The sequence below is a fragment of the Corvus kubaryi genome, unplaced genomic scaffold (assembly GCF_017639235.1).
Source record: "Corvus kubaryi isolate FWS band 111438036 unplaced genomic scaffold, C.kubaryi_AGA036_p1.0 37301, whole genome shotgun sequence".
Classification (NCBI taxonomy): Eukaryota; Metazoa; Chordata; class Aves; order Passeriformes; family Corvidae; genus Corvus; species Corvus kubaryi.
This window is the reverse complement of record NW_024581094.1, coordinates 573372-592789: the sequence shown is the minus strand read 5'-3', so window position 1 is coordinate 592789 and position 19418 is coordinate 573372. Positions and strand designations below refer to the sequence as shown.

Below are 19418 nucleotides of genomic sequence, written 5' to 3'. Positions count from 1 at the left end.
GGGATGGGGGAGCAGGCCTCAGCCAGGTTCATCCCTGGCGGGGATCTCGGCTGTGCCAGGGGATGCTTTGCTTTGTGTGAGCCTTGTTCAAGACATCATCTCCGGCCCACGGCCCGGCTGCCCCCCAGCAGCAGCTGCGGCACAGCAGGTGCCCCACATGCCCTCGCCAGCCCTTGAAATAACCCTTAATGAGCAGGAGGGGAAATGACCAGTCCCTCCCGATGGTACAACTGTGCCTCAAAGGCACAAAGAGCCTGGTGCCCCCAGAGTGTGGCAGCCCCCGAGCTGGTTAAATATTCATGGCTGCCCCTTCCCCAGGACCCCCGAGAATAGCAGCAACTCCTCAGCCCCCAGAGCAGTCAGATTGCCTGAGCAATCTCTTTAATGAGGATTAAAAATAATAGTCTAAAGAATCGATCCCAGAGTGCGGTCCTTTATTTATTTTTAAGAGATAATCCTCTTTTATTTTGCATTTGGTTTTTAAAACATTAAAAGCAGCCCTCGGTAGAGCTTATTCTTAAACCAGTGGACATGCACTGGAGCCTGGCTGGGGCTGCTCTGTGGCACCTGCCACCACCAGCCACCTGAGCCCTGCCCGCAGTGTCCCTGCCAGGGGACAAAATGCCACAGGGCCCCAGTGCTCAGCGCAGTGATGAGCCAAGGCTCTTCTGCTCCTCCTGCTCCCACAGAGGTTTCCATTGTGCCCTCTGCCTCAGCCATGGGCTGTGATGCTCAAGGTGTCCCTTGGGAAAGGCACAGGCACCCACTCCCCTGTGGCTGCAGGTGCTGCCAAGGCACTGAGTGAAGGGGGTCCAGCAGCTGCAGGGCCCCACTGCCCCATGACACTCCCAAGCTCCTGCTCCATCCCCACGGCAGCACTGAGTGGTGCCCACCAGTGCCTGCTGCTGCCACGGATCACAGTCAAGCTGTCTCCATCTGCTCTGTTCAGCCATTCCCTTGGGGCTGGGCACCTTGCCCCCACGCCCTCCTGCCCCAGGGACATGGCCCCTCCTTGGAGGGTGCATGCCAAGCAAACCCCAGGGTGGAAGGGCTGTGGGGACCCCCGGGCTGCCCTACGAGACAACTGATCCCTGGATGAGCCGCAGCAGCTGCTCTTCGTGCAGGACCCTGGGCATGGGCAGGGGGGAGCCCAGTGCTTCCCGCAGCCGGGTGAAGGTCCCAGGCCTCACCAGGTGCAGGCGCAGGGGCCCAATGCTGCCCTTGAAGCGGAAGGATTTGTAGACAGGGAAATCTTCCTGGAGACACTGGTCCAGCTGCAAAGAGAGGGCAGCTGCCTGTGCTGGTCCCAGATTGCCATACCAGTACCCTTCAGCCACCCCACACAGACCCAGAGCAGAGCCCACGTCCTGCTCACCTTGTAGCGTTGCCCCTCTGACAGGTCCCGCAGGCCCTGCAGCTCCATGAACACCTCGTAGTGGGGGGCGCAGGGCCCCGAGGAGTCACCTGCAGCAGCACCATGACTATGTTAGAGCTGCCCGCAGCCCCCCCAGCCCTGCTGGGCACAGGAGGGCTGGCAGAGCTCCAGGCAGCACCAGCTACACTTTTGGAGGGACTTGGACAGCTCAGGGGAACTCACCCAGCAGGCTGCTCTCCACACAGACGTAGTCAATCAGGCGAGCACCTGGCCACATCCTCAGGGCGCGGCACAGGCTCTGGCAGAACTGCTCCTCAGGGATGCTCTCGCCTCGCACACTCAGCGTGTGGCTCTCCCTGCGGTGCAGGGACACAGCATGGGTCGCTGGCACCCTGCTGTTAAGACCCTGCCAGGTGAGGGACGGGTTGGGGTGTCCTCACCTGCGCACAGGTTCCACCATGGGACACTGCTTGTGGAAGCCGGCCACCCTCAGCACCTCCCCGGTACGGCACCTGCATGCGCAGCGAGAGTGTGAGGGGAGATGGGTGCATGGGGCTGGGGCAGGCAGCCCCCCAGGACTACACAGCAGGGATGAGGCACCTGTATTCTCCTGGCTGGGCTGTCACAACCAGCCCATACTCGCGTCCCTCCCAGAGCTCATCCAGCAGCACCGTCCGTGGCTCCTTGTTGGCCGGGCAGGGCAGGAACTCGCAGAAAGCCCAGTCAGGGCACAGCAGGAATCGGGTCACTGGCTCCGCTGGCCACAGGTTTACACCAAGCAGGGCTGGGCAGAGGCAGCATGTGCCAACGTGAGCTCCCCAGACGCCCCATCCTTGCCCACACAAGCCTCACCCCTCTCCAAGGGGAAGCATTTTGCTGGTGCCAGGACAGAGCTGTTTTCAGGTTGCAGGAAGGGAACGCAGCACAGAGATGCACCTGCACTTGCTGGGGCAGGGAGATCTGTGCTGCCACATGGCAGCAGCTCCCTGAGGGCACCCAGGGCAGGCCAAGAGGACACCCCAGCGTGGGGGACACTCACCTCCTCCCACCTGGTAGAAGGGGCAGTAGAAGGGCAGCCCCTGGCAGTCGGCCTGGCGGAGGGAGTCGCAGTAGAGCCGCTCCGTGCCATGGGCCGTCCTCAGCACCACCACCTCCAGCTGTGGCCACAGACGCATGGCGATGCCCTCGAAGCCGCGGGCACACTCAGCACGGAGCTCAGCTGCCCGGGCAGCGTCAGGGGTCAGCAATGCTTGCAGCTGGTCCCGTACCCCCTCGGGCAGCCCGGGCTGGGGGCTCAGCCTGCCCAGCGCCAGCTCCTGGGCCAGCTGGGGCCATTCGGTGCGCAGGGCCACCAGCGCGTCGTGCAGCTCGGCTGCCAGCCCGGCCTCCAGCACGTGCAGCGCACGCTGCCGCAGGGCAAAGAGCAGCTGCACCCGCAGCGCCGCGGCCCGCGAGGGCAGGGCGCCCGCTGGGGCCGGCGTGCAGTACAGGGTGGGCAGCGGCCACCCCGCCGGGGCGCGGGGACAGCCAGGGGTCCAGTGCAGCAGGGCCGTGCCCCGGCGGGCCAGTGCCCGCGGAAAGGCGGCGCCGAGGGCATCCAGGTAGAGCAGGGACCCCTGCGTGGGAGGAGAGGGTCAGGAGGGCAGACCCTGCGGGAATCCGCGCCCACCCCGCTCTCCGTTCCCCGCACCTGCAGCCGGGGGTCGGTGTCCCAGCAGCCGGGGAGCAGAGCCCAGAGGCGCAGCGGGGGGACGGGATCCGGCGGCGCTCCGTGCCGACAGGGCGGCCCCAGGGGATGCCGCTCCTGGAACTCCTCCGAGCCTGCCGGGAGAGGCACAAGGTGAGAGGGGCAACCATGGGACCGACCCCCTGCCCGCCCCCCGCCCCGCAGCCCCGCGCTCACCGCCGGCCGTCCCGGTGCCGGTGCCCAGCAGCCGCCGCAGCCGCCGCTCCTGGCTCAGCCGCACGTCGCTGCCCAGCGCCTCCAGCCGCCGCCGGTACCGGCCCCCGGCGCGGCGCAGCGCGGAACGGACGAGGCGGTGCCGCAGCGCGGGGACGGCCACGGCCACGGCCACGGCCACGGCCACCACCGCCGCGACCGCCACCGCCGGCAGCATCGCGGAATGTGGACGCCGCCCCAGAACAGGGACCCGGCCCCGGACACCCCTCGCCCACCCGGCTATTCCGCCTCCGGCAGAAATGACGGAGAATTATCGCGCCCGGCGCCGCCCCCCTCCCCGTTTTACTTTTATTTTCATTTTCGCCTTTACACAGCACCCCCGGAGCCCCCCGCTCGGTAGGGAATTCAACCGCAATTGAACCCCGAGTACCAGCGCTCCCTATCCCGCCATCAAGAGCAAGCTCCTTCTTAGGAAAAAGAGGGCAATTGATCCGGTTTACTTTGCTTTCCGGCAGGAAATATGGCCCCGGCCTCAGCCCCAGCCCAGCCCCTGCTCCCTCCCGCCCGGACAAAGCCCCCCAGATCCGCCCAGCTTGTGCCAGCGGAGGCCCGACGACCTTGCCCTCCAGGACAGGAACCCGAACACTGGGCCCAGCCCCAGCATTCATCTGATGCACCCGAGATGAGGAGCTCCCCGGAGGACCCCGCCTCTGTCCCAAGACACACGTGACACCCAGAACTTTTGTGTTACAAAAATATTCCGTGCTTTATTTACTCTGTGATAGAAAAATAACATGGCCAGGACCCCAGAGTTTCCCGCCCAGGCGAGGAGAGAGGCGAGGGGCAGAGGGCTCCGCTTCCCCAAACCCCTGCCCACCCGACTGCCCTCGCTGGGTGCCCTCGCACCCTGCCACCCTCATGCTGCACCGGCTCCAGAGGGGACACCGAGGCCGGGAGCCGGAGGGGCTCCTGCATCCTTGGGGGCAAAGGAGAAGATGAGGTCCAGGGACCCTGCCACTGTGGAGCAGAGCACCAGCACGGGCTGGGGGAGCCCTGGCCGAACCCCCCCTCTGCCCTCTGCCCTCACGCACCCCGGGGAACAGAGCCGCGGGAGAGAACAAGAAGGCGACATGTACATTCTTAGTGACGACTGCGAAAGCGAACCTGAGGCCGGGCTGGCGGCCCCCGCCCCGGCAGCCCCACGGGGGAATGCGGGGCTGCAGGGCCAGTGCTGGCAGAAGCGGAAAGCCGAAGCTGGGCCTCTTAAAAGGAACATACAGGAAAACCATGCGACAAATCCGCTGCCGTTTATACAAGGGCATAAACACCAAAGAGCTGGACGCCAGCCTGTGTTTCGGGGCAGCACAGAGCAAATCCTGGGGGCAGGGCCCACCCGCTGTCCCCTGGCACAGAGACACGAACACAGCACAGTCCCCGCAGCGCCGGGGCCAGGGGCAAGGGACCAGGCGCCTGCCTGTCACGACTGGGCGTGGGGGATCCACTGACTGTCCACGGGGCGCCGCAGCAGCTCCTCCACGTGCCTCGCCACATCAATCGTGTCATCCAGGTCAAAATCACCCTCGGGGTCCAGCACAGGGTCGGGGCTGTGGGAGGCAGGCGGTGAGGGGGGGACCAGCTGCAGCAGGACAGGGACGGGGGTGTGATACCTACTTCTGGGTGTACATGTTGTAATGAGGCTGGGAGCAGACGGCAGGTGAGGGTGCCTGGTCCATGTAGGTGGCCCCTCCAGGGGCAGAATCACCTGATGCATTGACAAACCTGTGGGGATGGGTCTCATGAGCACTGTCACGGGACAGGATGGGTGCCCCGGGGGTGAAGTCGCCAAGGTGTCTCCCAAGGCTCAGCACCAATGTGGCCATCAGTGGCACCAGACCTGAGCTCCTCAGTGCCCTGGGCTGCCGCCCAACCCAGCCAATTCAACACTGGGAACCCATGGGAACCACTGCCCAGGATCTGCCTTCGGGGTCACACTTACTCTGGCACCACTTGCTTGATCTGTGGCTTCACGTATCCATCCACAGCTTTAGCTAGAGAGAAGGAGGCAGCACTGAGGCCCCAAGCTCCAGCACATGCCACGACCCCGGGCAGCGCTGGGGGCTCACGTGTGGCCAGATGCAGAACCCCTGTGGGGCCGGTGTGGCCCCGGGGTGGGGGGATGCTGAGAACACCAGCTCCATCCCGGCTGGATGCACAAAGGAGGGGACACAGGTGGGGTGAAGGGACAGCGCTACCTGGCGTGGACTCACAGAGAACCGGCGTGTAGTACTTGGAGAACACCTCATCCTTGGGCCGGTCGGGGAACACGTAGATGAGGTAACTGAGATCCCCGAGGCGGTCAGCCAAGGAGCGGATGGAGAAGTCCCTGGTGGTGAAAGGCATCAGGTTCCAGAACATCCTCTCAGCTGCAAGACAAGAGCAAGGACCACGGTGACTCCCAGAGTTTGCAGCAGCTCCTGGCCCTGCTCTGGACATGGGCTGCGAGGTCACATTAAGCAGCAAACAGCACGTCCCACACTGCATCCCTCCCCCAGCAACAGTTGAGGATAAAGCACAGATTGCCAGAAAATGGGATAAGGTAGGAGACACAGTGAAGCCAAGGCAGGTCTGGCCTCATCCTGACATGTCAGGGGCCGGTTCCCCAACCATGGGGCTCTGTGGGGCACCATGGTGCTTCTCAGCCACACAACCCTCCAAAGGATGCTTTCATGAACAAGCAGACTCCTGCATGGGGTCAGGCCACCCCTGAAAACCCCTGCACTGGGGAGCACCACCGAGTCACTGGATTTCGTACAGTCCACATCAGTCCCCAGGGCTGGGTCAGAGGGTTCAGCCTGCTCCCTCCTCCCCGCTGCTGCCAGTGTTCAGACCTGACACAGCCACAGTGAGCGAGGGCAGCGCTGCTCCCCAAGGGACAGCCAAGGCATTCTGGGGGCTCTTGCGCTCGCCTCTTTCCTGAGGATGGCTCCAGCGTGCCTGCCGTGGCAGCGCCAAAACCCCATGGGCATGAGATGGCCGAGCCCCAGGCTGGGGACAGGGATACTCGGTCCAGGGATGCCAGCGCCTGGCGCACACTCACAGGAGTCGAACTTCCAGGCAATGGTGATGCCACCGATCTCCGAGTCGCTGAAGCGCAGAAGAAAGGTCCCGTCGGGCTTGTTGATGAGCAGGTCGTGCGCCTGCTGCTTGTTGACGAAGCCCAGGATGGCCCTAGGCAGAGTAGGGCGTCAGGGCTTGGGGCTCAGGCCAGGCAGCACAGGGCAGGGCGGCTCTTACCCGTCATTCCAGTGCGGCTTCAAATGCTTCTTCAGCACCTCCATGACCCCATCAAACCACTGCCAGAAGGTGTAATTCCTCCCAGGCAGGTTTTCCTGTTGAAATCCCCAGAAAGTGAGCACTCCTATCGCCAGCCTCTGTTACACAGCACAGATATTGGGCACAGCAGCGGAGACTCGGGGACCCCCAGGTGGATATGTCCCATCCAGTCCCCCAGCACTGGGGTGCTCCGGACAGAGCCCAGGCCGCTTACCCGGTTGAACTGGGACCAGGACACTGTGGTGCTGCTGTAGTCCTCCAGGTGGGAGCTGGTGCTGTTGAAGAGCTTTTGTGCCAGGAACACCAGGTTCTCCTTGGTCAGCCCACGGCTGCTCTGCACCTCTGCCTTGAACTTCATGTTGAGCGCCTCGCAGAGCTGTGGCCATTGCACCTTGTCGGGCACAGCGAAGGGCACACGGCCCTGGGGGCAGAGAGCATGGTCAGCACCAGCTCTCCCTGATGCCTCCAGGCATGTCCCACTGGGAGGCTGAGCCCTACTCCCACACCCTCTCAGGGCAAATGGGGCCTGTCCTGCCCCACATGCCACTGGCACTCACAGGCTCGGCAAAGGCATTGTCCCAAAGCACAGTGGCCGTGGCGTTGTTGTCCTGGCTCCCATGCACAATCACCACCACAGGCAGGGACAGTGTCTGCCGAGAGGAAGGAGACCGGAATGGGCTGTGGGGCACCAAGGGAGCATCACCCATGGGCACCCACGTAGCCCCAGCCCAGCCCCATTCCTGTGGGCAGAGTGCCCATAGCTCGTCTAGGGCCTGCAGAAGGGACATCGTGGTTTTACCTTCACCTGGAAGACCAGCTCATTCCCACCAACACTGAACTGCGACTCAAAGAGGATGGTGAATTTCTCCTCTGTCACTGACTCAGCCCCACGGCGATCCGAGCGCTTGATCCGCTTCAGGGACTGCAGGGACGCAAGGGGTGAGCACGGAGGAATAGATGGGGACACCGGGGTGAACGCAGAGGGACACAAGGGGACAGGAGTGGGAACCAGGGGCACTCACCATGTTGCGGAAGTGGGCGCTGAGCGTCCCGGTGGCCTGGTGATACTCCATCACGCAGCAGTTGTTGAGGATCTCCCCGCTGCTCTCACTGCCATGAGAATGCACCGAGTCAGGGGACCACCGGGACTGGGAGCCGTGTGAAGTGCAGCCCCCCTCACCCCCCACACCCTGCTCCCCACTGCCTCGGCAGCCCCCACCACACACCCCCAGCCCCCGGCATTACTTGCGAGTGCTCTCATTTTTCAGCAGGGCCTTGGCTTGCTGCTCGCTGATGATGGTGGCCTTCACTTGGGGGGGATTCATGTGCACATTCAGCTTCCCCCCCACCAGGAGCCGCACAGTAGCTGCAAACTTGGTCTGTGTCTTCAGCACCTGGGGGGGCTGCTTCTCGATGATGAAGGTGCTGGAGGGACAGGGGGATCAGGGGGGGTGGGAGGGGCAGGGCCAACCCAGCCCCCCACCCAGCTGGGCCCAACTTGTACCTGGTGACCAGGGCAGAGATGATGTCGGTGATGGTGCCGTTCAGCTCTGACAGCATCTCCTCCACTGGGCCTGGGATCGGCAGCTGCTGGCACAGGTGCTCGGCACGGCGGATCTGCTGCCGGTTCTGCCAGATGATCTCTGCCAGCTTCTCACACCTGGGGGGAACAGGGCTCAGCACATACTGGGGCTCAGCACCCCATCCCATCCCACCCCACTGGGCACTCACCAGGTCTGCAGCACATCCAAAGTGCCCTCGGGTGGGCCCCCGTTCCCCGCCAGCTGCTGCCGACGCTTCCACTGGATCAGCTCATCATCCAGGATGGTTGTTTGCTGCTTGCGCAGCAGCTGCAGCGTCTTCTGGTGCTTCTCAGCCAGGTCCTGCGAGGTGGGGCAACATCAGGGGTGCAGGGACAGTGTCACAGGGCATCATGGGGACAGCATCATGGGGAGCAGAGGACAGCATCATGGGGAACCAGGCGGCACCACTCACCACGCGGTACTGCTGTAGTGTCTGGGCCTCACGGTGCAGCCAGGCCTCCAGCGATGCCTTCTTCTGCTGCAGCGTCGTCTCTCGCGACATGCGCTCCTGGGGGCCCAGCTGGGAGAGCTGGGAGAACTGGGCTGGGGGACACGGCATGGTGTTAGGGCTGGTCCTGTCAGCACCCCAGGCCCACGCCCCTCGGCCCCCCACCCACCTTGGAGGCGCATGTTCTCCTGGTACTGGATGATGAAGTATTCCTGTGTCTGCTGCAGCTTTTTGAGCTCATTCTCTGAGTCCTGTGTGATGAGCCGCAGCTCCTCGAAGGTCTGGTTGATCTGCAGGTGCTTCTGGGACATGGCGTCCACCAGGGACCCGGTTGGGGAAGGGCTCTGCACGGGGCACAGGGTGCACTCAGCACAGTGAGGGCACCCTCCCCATTCCCTGCCTCAGGGCTGCTCCCATCATCACAGAGGAGAGCCCCGAGTGTCCCCCCAGCCCTGTGGAACCCCTTCCCTCACCCCTTCCAGCCCCCACTCACATTGTTCGCCTCCCGCACCAGCCGCTGCTCGTGGTAGAGGATGTGCCGGATGCAGCGCACCAGCTCCATGGGGCATCGGTCATATGTGTTCTGTGGGGAGAGCACTGCCTGAGCCAGGCTCAGGGCAGGGACCCCCCTGGCCTCGCATCCCTGCCCACAGCCCCCCACTTGCCTGCAGCTGCGTGGCGTAGTGCCCCAGCTTGATCTTCAGCAGGAAGCCGTCCTCACCCACTTGGTGGTCTGCTTTCTTCTGCAGCTCCTGGATCAGCCCCTCCAGAAGCTGTGTCGCCTTCACATTCTCCTGGGGGTTGTCAAGGTCGATGGAGTCCCTGCGTGCGGAGCGGAGCGGTGTCAGGGCAGCCTGGCAGGGGAGAGCACCCACCGGTACCCCTGGGGCAGCCCCTGCCAAGCCCAGCACCCCCCCAGGAACAGGACACCCTGACCTACCATGCCTGGCTCTCGATCCACTGCGACAGGTAGTGCCGCACCTCGATAGGGAAGTGCTGCCCATAGAGTGCCTGCATTTGCCGCAGGGCTTCACCCTGGAGCTGCTGGGCCTGGATCCACACGGCCATGGCTCAGCACCTGCAGGAGACACGCGGTCAGGGCACCTGTGGGAGACAGGCAGGCACTGTGCTGCAAGGGGTCTGGCCCCAGCCGTCCCCACACCCTCTGCAAGAGTGTCCGGAGTGTTTGGTGCTGCCAGTGCTGTCTCCAGCTGTTGAAAGAAAGGGCATGCGGGGGCAGGGGACCCTGGCTCTGAGTCACCCCCTCTTTTCTAGGAACAGCCCTGGGGGTGCCCGGGTCCAGGGACGTGCCGCTGCGCGGCCTCTCCACATGGTTCTCATTTCCCCTCACTGCACCACGGGATCGCAGCCATTGCTGGCCACGCAAATGAGGAAACAGGCCAGGGGGAGGAAGGGCTGGCCAGAAATCCAGGGTGACGCAGAGCAGAGGCCCCCCCTGCGCTCACCCCGCTCCTGCCCACACCCTGGCAGCGCCAACAGGCAGAAACAGCCCCAGCCCCAAGAGCCCACGTGGCACCACAGTCCCTGACGAGTCCCCAGTCCCAGGGCCACTGTGTGCCCCATGTCCTGGTGGAGCCGCACGGACTTTCCCAAGCAGTTTTGGGGCAGCTCTGGCTCCAAGCAGGGATTCCACCCACCACACAGCCTTGGCTCCCCCAGGGGCAGGCAGGGATGAGATTGTGGGGATGGGACAGCACGTCTACTAAAATCCAGTGTGTCCCCTGGGCTTGAGGGGGCTGGAGAAACAACCTGCAGTTGAGAGTGTGGGGGTGATATGATGGTGAGTGACACAGGAGGGCCTGGGGGGCTCAAGGTCCCCCTGAGTGAGGAGGCAGCAGTAAAGAGCATTTAGATACATTCACACCCAAACCACCTGGGATTTGGCACCACACAGAGGGGCCAGGCAGGGGTGTGAGGCCTTGGATGTGTCCCAAGGCCAGGTGACCAGGCCAGGACCTGATCACTGCACTGGCTGGTGACAAGCAGAGGGACTGAGCCAGTGGGGGCTGTGCTTCCCCCCCTACCCAAAGCATTTTGTTTGGCCTCAGAAATACCCAGTGGCCCACAGGGCTCCAAAAGAGCTGGTGCTGTCATACGGTCAGGGGCACATGCTGGGGGACAATGGCAGGGGGTCCAAGTGGAGCAGCCACAGCCAGAGCCCCTGAGACAGGCACACCCACCCCTGAACAGGAAGAGGAACAATAACCCAGAGTTGGCTAAAAATGAATTTTTCCCCTATAAAAGGGAGGAACATTTCCACATTCACAGAAATCACCAAGTTGGAAATGCTGCTGGCAAGGAGGGGCCTGGGGAGGCAGAAGAACACCGGCAAGGAGGAAAGGGAAGGTGGGATGGCCGACAGCAGGACACGCTGCTGTTGGAAATTGCAGATGCTTGATAAGGGGCAGAGCCAAGAGTGGCCATGCCAGTGCCACTGTACCACAAAGCGACCCAGTGCTGTGGGGACATCTGCATGGACATAGAACAAACAGACACTGCCCTGCCTGTTGATAAAATGGTGATCTCTTCCCATCTCACAGTGACAAAACACTTCCTACTCCACTCCAGCATGTTGTTAAGCAACGAGTCTCTGGCTGCTCTGTGGTGAGCCAGCAGGCACCGCATTTGGCCGGTGCCAGCCTGGGAGCAGGAGCACCAGTGTCACATCCGCCTCTACAAGGGGCTGTGCAGTGGCTGACAGTGGCAGAGCTCACCTGTGTGTGTCCCAAAACATCATTTGCACCAGGCTTGGGCACAACCCCCACGGACATTGTCAATGCAGCAGGACATGCAATTTCTCCAGGCACCTCATTCTTGTCTCTGTGTCTCCCCTGTGTACAAACCAAACCTCCCCATGGGCTGCAGGGTACCCTGACCACCCCAGCACAAGTGACCAGTGCCACCTGCCATGGGCAAACTTTTGGCCCTGAGACTCAGCATGGCTGGGGCAGCAGCTCCGTTTCAGCACAAGCGGCAGCTCCATGGTCCCACCGTACAACTAGAGCTGCCACTGCCAGCCTTTCCAGGCAGCCCTGCCTCCTGCACCTGGCTGCTGCTGGCAGCCACTGCCCTGGCTTGGACCATGCCCAGCATCACTTTCCAGCACCACACTCCTCGGTGGCACCACCAGCTGCCCAAGGGATGGGAGCCCCGGATTCACCCCCATGTCCAGGGACATTCACCCACCCCAGTGTGACCTCCAGCCCACCAGCCCCAGCAGGGCCACTGCAGCCTCAAGCACTGCCACGGGTCAGCCATGCACGGCAGCCGCCAGCCCTGTGCGCACTCCAACAACTGCAAGAGGCTGATAATTGTAGTGGTTTAGGCTACTTTGCATTTACTCACTGGCAGCGAGCTGGAACCCACCCGTCACTGCAGCTCGGTTAACCAGCAGCACTCGACAAGCCACAGCAACATGCTAGCTGGAGACTTATGGCCTGTGAAGCAGCACAGGTGGCAGCTTCCCGGGGTAGGACCACTGCTGAGGAGACAGACCCCAGAGCTGTGGGGAGGGACCCCAGCGTTGCAGGGACGGAGCGGAGGGAGGGAGATGCCAGCAGTCATTGCTTCTGCCTCTTACAGCCTCACTGCCCACTGCTGATGGGGAAGCACTGCCAAGCCCAATGCAAACCAGGAGAAACACACTCGAAAGGAGCACTCAGAAGGCCAGAGGCAGCAGCACAGGAGAGGGTGGGCACGAGGGTGGGGAGAGGTGGCAGCTCCGCTGGGGCTGAGGGCAACCAGGGGACTGATTCGACCACACTGGGGAAGGGTCGCAGCCACAGTGGCAGCAGGCACCAGCAACAAGTCCCGAGCTGCAGGAGAGCCAGAGCACATCCGTGGGCAGACAAAAGGAGGGAAATGCCTCACAGGGTGAGGCCGACAGTAGCACCTTCCCACGTGCCATGGGCAAAATCCAAACACAGGCAGCAGCTACCCCGGGGCCGCAGCACGCTCTGCACGGGATGCTCACTGCAATCAGCAGAGGGACGCTCCCATTCACACAGCCAGCCCGAGGACCTCCTGACGAGAAGGACACCCCTGCCCTGGTGCTGGCACAGCCCCCGACAGCAGCCTCTTGCCCAGACCCATGCTCTGAAGGGCCAGGCAGGGGCCAAGGGCCAGGCAAAAGCCTGGGGGGACAACAGCAAAGGGCTCTGGCTGTAACCCCCCCGCCCCACTTCCGCGCCGGACCCACGCAGTCCCTCCGCCGCGGCGGCCCCCGCACTGCCCTTGGCCCGGTGCTCGCAGCCCGGGGCTCTCCGCAGCGGTGTCTTCCCGGGGCAGGGGCGCGGCGCTGGGCTCCGGCGGCAGCGGCCCTGCGCCCGCCGCAGTAAACACGGACACGTGGTTTCTCGGCACCTCCGGGAGCCCGCGATCGCTTCCAGGTCAGAGCCGGCCTCGCTTGTGGCCGCAGGGCCGGACCCTGCACCCGGCGGTGGTGCTGCCGAGGGGCTCCGGTGCTGCCCCAGCCAGCGCTGCTCCTGCCACAGGCAGGCCCGGGGGAAAGGTGTCCTGCAGCCCTCCAAGGTGGGCGGCCCCAAGCAAGATCCCTCCGGGGCAAGGTCCGGCCCCCAGACGGGCCCCAGGCACGGTGGGAATGACAGCCGGGAGCGGCCGCTGGGCACAGCGAAAGGCTCCGGTTACCTCAGTACAGACACCCACCCCTCCGCCCACAGCGGCCCCGTGTCCGCCCCAGCTCACGCCAGGGTCCCCCCGGAGCCTGGCGGGGAGTGCCCCGTCCTGCGGCCGCACTCACCGGGCTCAGGCCCCGCTCTGCCCCCGCCGCTCTGGTGTCCGGCCCCAGGACAGCCCGGCTGCGGCTCTAGGCGGGCACAGCCGGGCTCCCGGGCGGCCGTTTCGCTGGCTGCGCACTACAGGAAGGAGCGGAGAGCAGCTATTTCCTTCCAAAATGTCAGCTGCCTGCGCGGGACAGCCTGCCCCCGACTGCTGGCAGCACCTCTGCCACGGCAGCTGCGGGGCGCGCCGGGCAGCGGGGCCGGGACACTCCCCCTCGGCCCCTCACACCTCCCCGGTGCCAGAGCAGGCACAGCCTCTGTCCTCAGCAGGTCAGTGGCACTGAGCCCCCGTGGCTGGCTGAGAGCCAGGGATGGCACCCCAGGCACCCATACAGGAGTTTGGCACGGAGGGAGATGGGACCACTCACCTGCACCCCGCAGCTTCACTCACACCCCCAGCGCACGGCCCCGGAGCAGAGCCCGCACCGAGAACACCCGGGTGCTGGTGAGCAGCCCCCAGCCCTGCTCAGAGGTGCGGCCAGGGCTGGTGGCGCCGGCAGACAGTGGAGCCGGCACAGAGGGCCCAGGGCTGCTCGCGTGTTTTACACTGGCCTGTGGTTTCCAGCTCTGGCTGGGAGGCGGCAGCGCCCACCCGCACAGGAGCGAGCTCCTTCTAGAAGCTCCGTGCTTTGATGGGGTTTGTTTGTCTCCCACAGAAAGTGGCAGCAACTGATGGCTTCATCCTGGCAGCATCGGGGAGGAGGCAGCTGAACCACTCAGCCCACGCTGGAAACATCTGGGGCCAGGCACCATGACACTCATGAAAGAGGATGGCTGGCTCTGGTAATCCAACGTGCCCCCAAAGGGCAGCGCCGACAGGCCCCACAGCCAGTAGGCAGAGCCGGAACCAGTAGCACCAGGACTGTCCCGGTGTCCCAGCAACTCTGGGAGCCAAAAACAGAGCATTCACACCATTACAGAAACAAGGAAACTGCACGCATGACCTGATGCTGCCCAGAGGGGACACCAGCCCCACACAGGCAGAGATGCCCCAGCCAGGGACTGGTGCCGGCATCAGTTCTGGGGGCTGCCGACAGCTCATCTCATGCCATGGGAGGCTCTGTGTCTGCCAGCACTCGCCACTCTTGGGAAAGGTTTTTCTCCTCACTTCAGATTTCTTCTTCCAATCAGAGAGGCCCAGAAACCTGTGTCAAACCAAAACCACCAAAATACCCAGCAAAAATCCCAGCAAAATCCCTTGAATCCAACGGCTGGAACCTCGAGAAAACCTCAGTGCACCAAAAGCCATCCTGGGGCAGCCACAGCCAGATACGGGCGCTGCCCTGGCACCAGTGGGATTCCTCCAGACACTGAGCATGTAGCAGGACCAGCATTGTGCAGGGCACATGGTGCAGCCAGCTTGGCAGAGCCCAGCGCCCAACCAGCCCCATGGGCACAAGTCCAGTGTGGCTCAGCAGGACATCCGCCATGGGGAGCCCAGTCCCTGCCAGCACTGGTGCTGCCCCCACCACAAACCCCCAGACAGGATTAGAGAGGCTGGGCAGAGCTTTAATTACTCCTGGCTCCCTGGGGCCAAGCAGCTGAATTAACTGGCTTTGGGACTGGCACAGCAGGGAGTTGCCAGCTCCCACATCTCAGGGTCCTGGGGCTTCCCCTCGCTTGGTGGGGGAATCCCAGGGCAGGCACAGAGCCACTGACCACTTGCAGCATCCCAGCCTGGGCAGACTCCGGCCCTTGCCTGGGCAGGGATGTGCAGCTGTCCTATGCCAGGGCACTCAAGGAAGGGATTTTCCCTCTGCGCTAATAATGACCAACTCCAAGTCCCTGGAATGCCACGCTGAGGGCACAGCCCTGGGGTCCCACAGGTTCTGTGCAAGCCCCCTACACCGAGGCCAAATCCAGCACAGCCCCTGGCTCGGTGCTAATCCCTGCTCAGATCTCCGCCAGCCCAGGAGGGACAGGCTGGGTGAAGGACCTGAGGATTAAGCTCATTTCAGCATCGAATTAGTCCCGATTGGGGTCTGGAGACACAATTTCATTTTCTCTGCCACGCTCCAGCGAGCACACACAATGGCACTAATCCAGCCTCAGCCAGAGTGGATTTGCTGGGCAGGACCCAGGTGGGCTGGGGAAGATGTGGGCAGCACAGGCACCAACTGCACTGCTCTGGCTGCATCCATCCCCTCTGATCGACACCATGATCCAGCTCTCCTTGGGGCTAGGGAGATGGTGCAGGAGCCCCCTCACCCCTGGAATGGCTGTCCTGCAGGGCCAGCCCAGCTGGCACAGCACAGGCTTTTGGATGTCTGGTGAGCAGGGAGAGCCAGAGGGATGCCAGAGCAGCTCCCACATCCCCCCACCGCACTCCCAGAGTTCATTCCCAGCAGCTGCAGCAGCTCCACACACAGAGATGGTCTCACACCAAGTCAGTGGAACAGGATGGAGAGGGAAAAAGCCTTGCCTTTGGAAGAGGGGATACACAGACACCCAGGGATGCTGGCAGGAGAGGGATAGAGTCAGACAGAGAATAAAACAACAAAAAAAACAATGGTTTGTGCAACAAAATTCTCAGTCAGACCCAGAGAAAGGTGAAGCACAGCGTGCATACACACACAAACATGCCCAGGTGGGATGAGCTTCGCAGCCCCTGAAGCAGCAGCAGAAGCCCTGCTCCTGAGCTGCACCGTAAGCCTCACCGCAGCATCTCCACAAGCAGGGCCAGAGAAGCTGCACCCCTGGGCCCACAGCCCAACAGCACCAGGGTCGGGTGTTCACACCAGAGAGGACAAAGATCATTTTACAGCGGTTCCTGCTGGTGCGAGGACTCAGAACTGCCAGCAAGAGCAGCCTCTTCCTCTGCTAAAGGCTTTGCAGGGCCATTGAGTGATAGGGATGAGAGGCCAGACAGAATGAGCACCCAGCACGTGGTGGGCAGAGCTGGGTTGACACTGCTCTGCCTCTTTGAGGCAGTGGTTCTCCAGCACCAGCCTTTTTCCCAGTTCCCTGCCAGCAGAGCTGTGCTATAAACCAGCTCATAACACAAAGTTACACTGAAAATGGAGATTGCAAAACTCACCAGTGACTGTTTGAACTGGGAATGGGTTGTGACTGTGCTGTGGTCCAGCTACGCCACTGTGGCTGTCCTAGCCCGGCAGCACATTATTCCTGGTACAGTGGGAAGCAGGAGCTGGCACTCAGGGAAGCACTGGGCATGAAACGCCTGTGAGGAGCCCGTGTTCCTGGCCCCTCTGGTGCAGCCAGATGGGTGGATTCTGCTTTATCAGCAAGTCAGCTCAGCCCTATCGGCCAGGAAGCCGTGTTCAGAGTGTGCCTCCCCCTCGACGTTTCCCAACGCGGCGGGAGCAGCGGCGCGCAGCAGCCTACCTTTTATCAGCCAGCAGATGTTGCTAGAACTGTTGCTGCATGTGAAATTCAGGCATGCCCAGCACCACTTGGATCCCTGCACCAGCCACGCGGTGCCAGGGTAAACACCCCCGCCCCCTTCCTCCCAGGATCAAAACACTTGGGGGTTGCAAAATAGACACCCCATGAAAGGAAAGGCATGCCACAGAAACATTACAGCTGTCGAGGCTACTTCTCCCGGAGCATGCCGGAGCCCCAGAGCCAGCAGAGCCTCCCAGGCTGGAGCTGCCTGCATGGCCGCAGAGCTGAGTCCTGACCTGTCCTGGCAAGGTGGGGACCCTAACCCTAACCCTAACCCTAACCCTGGCCATGCCCTGGCTTCCCTGCAGAGGCTGCTCCAAGGGCAGCACTCACAGAGTGTGTGGGACACTGAGAGTCACTGCAGCCGGGCAGGCAGAGGGACGCAGCCTCCAGCACAGGTACCCAGGGGATGCTGATGGCAGGGAGGTTCCACTCGCCCTGCCTGCCATCCCACTATGCTTGGGCTCCCCAGGCCTGTCACGAAGCCCATCGAGTGCAGCCTAGCTCACAGTCATTCCTTGCAAACTAGAAAGTCATTTCCCAGCTGATGAGGCCGCTTCGCTGTACTCGGCCCAACGCAGTCACCACTTGCCGCCCACAGCATAGAGGAGTGCAGGGAGCAGGGATTTTTTGCAAGCAGGGTATCTGAGTTTTGCTATCACTCGAGAGAGAGCTGGGAAACCCCATGGTGAACCCTTCACAGTCACTTTGGAGTCAGCACTTCCCCTGTAGCGAGAGGGGAAGGTCCCTCCAGAGGCTCTGTGTGCCCTGTGCTAAGCATCCCCAACTGCACCTCCCTGTGTGATGACAGTACCCCTAATCCTGCCCCAAAGCACTGGCCTTGGCACAAGGCAGGTGCAGCAGACCTGGTGAGGTGGCTCTAGTGGCAACTGTAGGGGCCCAGCACCCCCGAAGCAGGGCTCTGTCAAAGTGCCACAAAACACAGAGTGGGTGACAGCCACCTGTCACACCCTGCTCCCAGCCCAGCTCTCCTGTGCCCCCGTGCATAGGCTGTTGGCACCTCTCAGCCCACACCAGAGCTCCTCCTCCTCCTCATGCTGCACCCACAACACGGCACAGCCCTCTCCAGCCCCACGAATGAGCAGCTCCCCAGGAACTGTTCTAAAACCCAGGGAGACAGTCTCCATCCTCACATCCAGCACCTCGGAACCACATCAGGTCAGGCTGCGATCCTGATGGCTTCAGGAGCACAAGGGCCTGGGCCAGGAGTCAGGACCCAGAGGGGAGAGCTCCCACCGTGGATGGCTGGTTCCCGGTGCCCACGGCAGTGGTCAGGCTCTGCAGAGCACCTCATGGTGCCCGCACTAAGTGCCCCCACGCATGCCACTGCTGGGGTTCACACTGCTCTGGCACAGGCACGAGCACTGCAGGGCCGTAGGCAGCCAGCACAGTGAGACAGCCTGCAACCAGGAATGTCCTGCTCTAACCAAGCGACCCGCACCAAAGAGACATCGTGTGCCATGCCCCTGCTATGGGCAAACCACGCGTAGCTGCCCTGAGCCCAGCCCTGTCTCCCCTATGCAACGCGCCCCAGACACTGCGACCAAACTGCTGCTGGTCACCGCCTGTCCCCTGTGCCACGGGGTGCCCAGCACGGCGCACGGAGACTTGAACGAGCCGACAGCCCCGGCCCGGCACCACAGAGGTGCCATCGGCGGTGTCACCGCGCCAGCAGCTCGGGGCGCGCTCAGCAGTGCCGGTGCGAGCGGAGCACTGGAGCCCTGGAGCCGCTCGGCAGGAGCTGCCCGGGGCCGGCCTGGCACGAGCCCGGGGCTGGTCGGGCACGGAGCCCTGACAGCTCCGTATCCCGCTGGACAGGTGGCCGCGGCTCCTGCGGGCTCCCAGTCACCGGCCGCGCCCGAGCTGGGTGAAAGGCCACTGGGTGCTGCGGTCCCCGCGGTGTCGCCGCTCCCGCCGGGGACCGATCCCACCCGCGCCGCGGCGCGGAGCCGCGTGTCCCACCGACAGCAACGGGGCTCCCACTCCCGCCACCCCTGTCCTGTGTGCTGCCTGCGGCGGGACCCCCCCGTCACTGCACGGGACGCCTCGCGCTGTCCCGGATCCTCCCCTCGGCCCGGGAGCGGGACTCGGAGTCGCCCTCCGCGGCCGCCGCTCCGGCGGGGCCCGCGTGCGAAAACCGGCCCCGCTCCGCCGAGCGAGGAGCGCCCCCGCCCCGGGATGCGCCGCGGCTCCAGGACGGGCCCGGGACGTACCCGCCGCCCCCTCGGAGCGGCCCCACTCGTCGCCTCCGCCCGCCCAGGGGCCCGCGGGCCCAGCCGGGCCCCCGCCGAGCCCGCGCCCGGCTCGGCTGCGCCCACCCGGGGTTACGAAACACCCACAGCGCGGAGCGGACCGGACCGCCCCGAGCCCCGGCCCCGCCGCACCCCGCCCGGCCCTGCCGCGGAAGGCGGACGGGGTCCCGGCCCGCCTGGCCCGGTCTGATCCGGTCCTGTCCGGTCCCGGAGGCGATGGCGGCTCCGCGCCCGCGCCCACCTGCGGCCGCGGCGGCGGCTGCGGCTCCGCTGTTCCCGCG

The 19418-nt window shown here is 63.7% G+C and overlaps 2 protein-coding genes across 6 annotated transcripts; both read right to left on the bottom strand.

Annotated features, from left to right (window-relative positions):
* Positions 1 to 433: 433 nt before the first annotated feature.
* GHDC (GH3 domain containing) lies at positions 434 to 3530 on the bottom strand. The gene is made up of 8 exons (XM_042027862.1): positions 3279 to 3530; positions 3066 to 3196; positions 2415 to 2991; positions 1976 to 2159; positions 1816 to 1887; positions 1598 to 1731; positions 1376 to 1464; positions 434 to 1274 (listed from the first exon to the last, which is right to left on the bottom strand). The coding sequence occupies exons 1-8, from the start codon at positions 3490 to 3492 to the stop codon at positions 1074 to 1076; spliced, it is 1602 nt and encodes a 533-aa protein (XP_041883796.1). The 5' UTR covers positions 3493 to 3530; the 3' UTR covers positions 434 to 1073.
* Positions 3531 to 4015: 485 nt separating this feature from the next.
* Positions 4016 to 19418, bottom strand: LOC121664515 (signal transducer and activator of transcription 5B). 5 transcript variants are annotated; one of them, XM_042027856.1, is made up of 19 exons: positions 19379 to 19418; positions 9580 to 9717; positions 9305 to 9461; positions 9133 to 9222; positions 8809 to 8983; positions 8604 to 8734; positions 8340 to 8491; positions 8113 to 8268; positions 7854 to 8033; positions 7631 to 7718; positions 7408 to 7530; positions 7166 to 7258; positions 6823 to 7029; positions 6570 to 6664; positions 6373 to 6503; positions 5528 to 5698; positions 5272 to 5323; positions 4947 to 5054; positions 4016 to 4879 (listed from the first exon to the last, which is right to left on the bottom strand). In XM_042027856.1, exons 2-19 carry the CDS (start codon positions 9705 to 9707, stop codon positions 4753 to 4755), a joined length of 2364 nt encoding a protein of 787 aa, XP_041883790.1. In that variant the 5' UTR covers positions 9708 to 9717; positions 19379 to 19418; the 3' UTR covers positions 4016 to 4752. The 5 variants fall into 5 exon arrangements, with proteins under 5 accessions (XP_041883790.1, XP_041883791.1, XP_041883792.1 ...); XM_042027857.1 differs by lacking the exon at positions 19379 to 19418 and adding an exon at positions 13420 to 13652; XM_042027858.1 differs by lacking the exon at positions 19379 to 19418 and adding an exon at positions 12892 to 13264.

Bases quoted from the DNA above. Each gene is read 5' to 3' on its own strand.
- LOC121664515 (XM_042027856.1), bottom strand. From the start codon at position 9,707: ATGGCCGTGTGGATCCAGGCCCAGCAGCTCCAGGGTGAAGCCCTGCGG. The intron at 8,735-8,808 runs GTGGGTGGGGGG...CGTGTCCCCCAG, and splicing joins GGAGAACATGCGCCTCCAAG to CCCAGTTCTCCCAGCTCTCC. The intron at 8,492-8,603 runs GTGAGTGGTGCC...CCCACCTCGCAG, and splicing joins CACTACAGCAGTACCGCGTG to GACCTGGCTGAGAAGCACCA.
- GHDC (XM_042027862.1), bottom strand. From the start codon at position 3,492: ATGCTGCCGGCGGTGGCGGTCGCGGCGGTGGTGGCCGTGGCCGTGGCC. The intron at 2,160-2,414 runs GTGAGTGTCCCC...GCCTCTGCCCAG, and splicing joins CTTCTACCAGGTGGGAGGAG to CCCTGCTTGGTGTAAACCTG. The intron at 1,888-1,975 runs GTGCCTCATCCC...CTGCGCATGCAG, and splicing joins GCCCAGCCAGGAGAATACAG to GTGCCGTACCGGGGAGGTGC.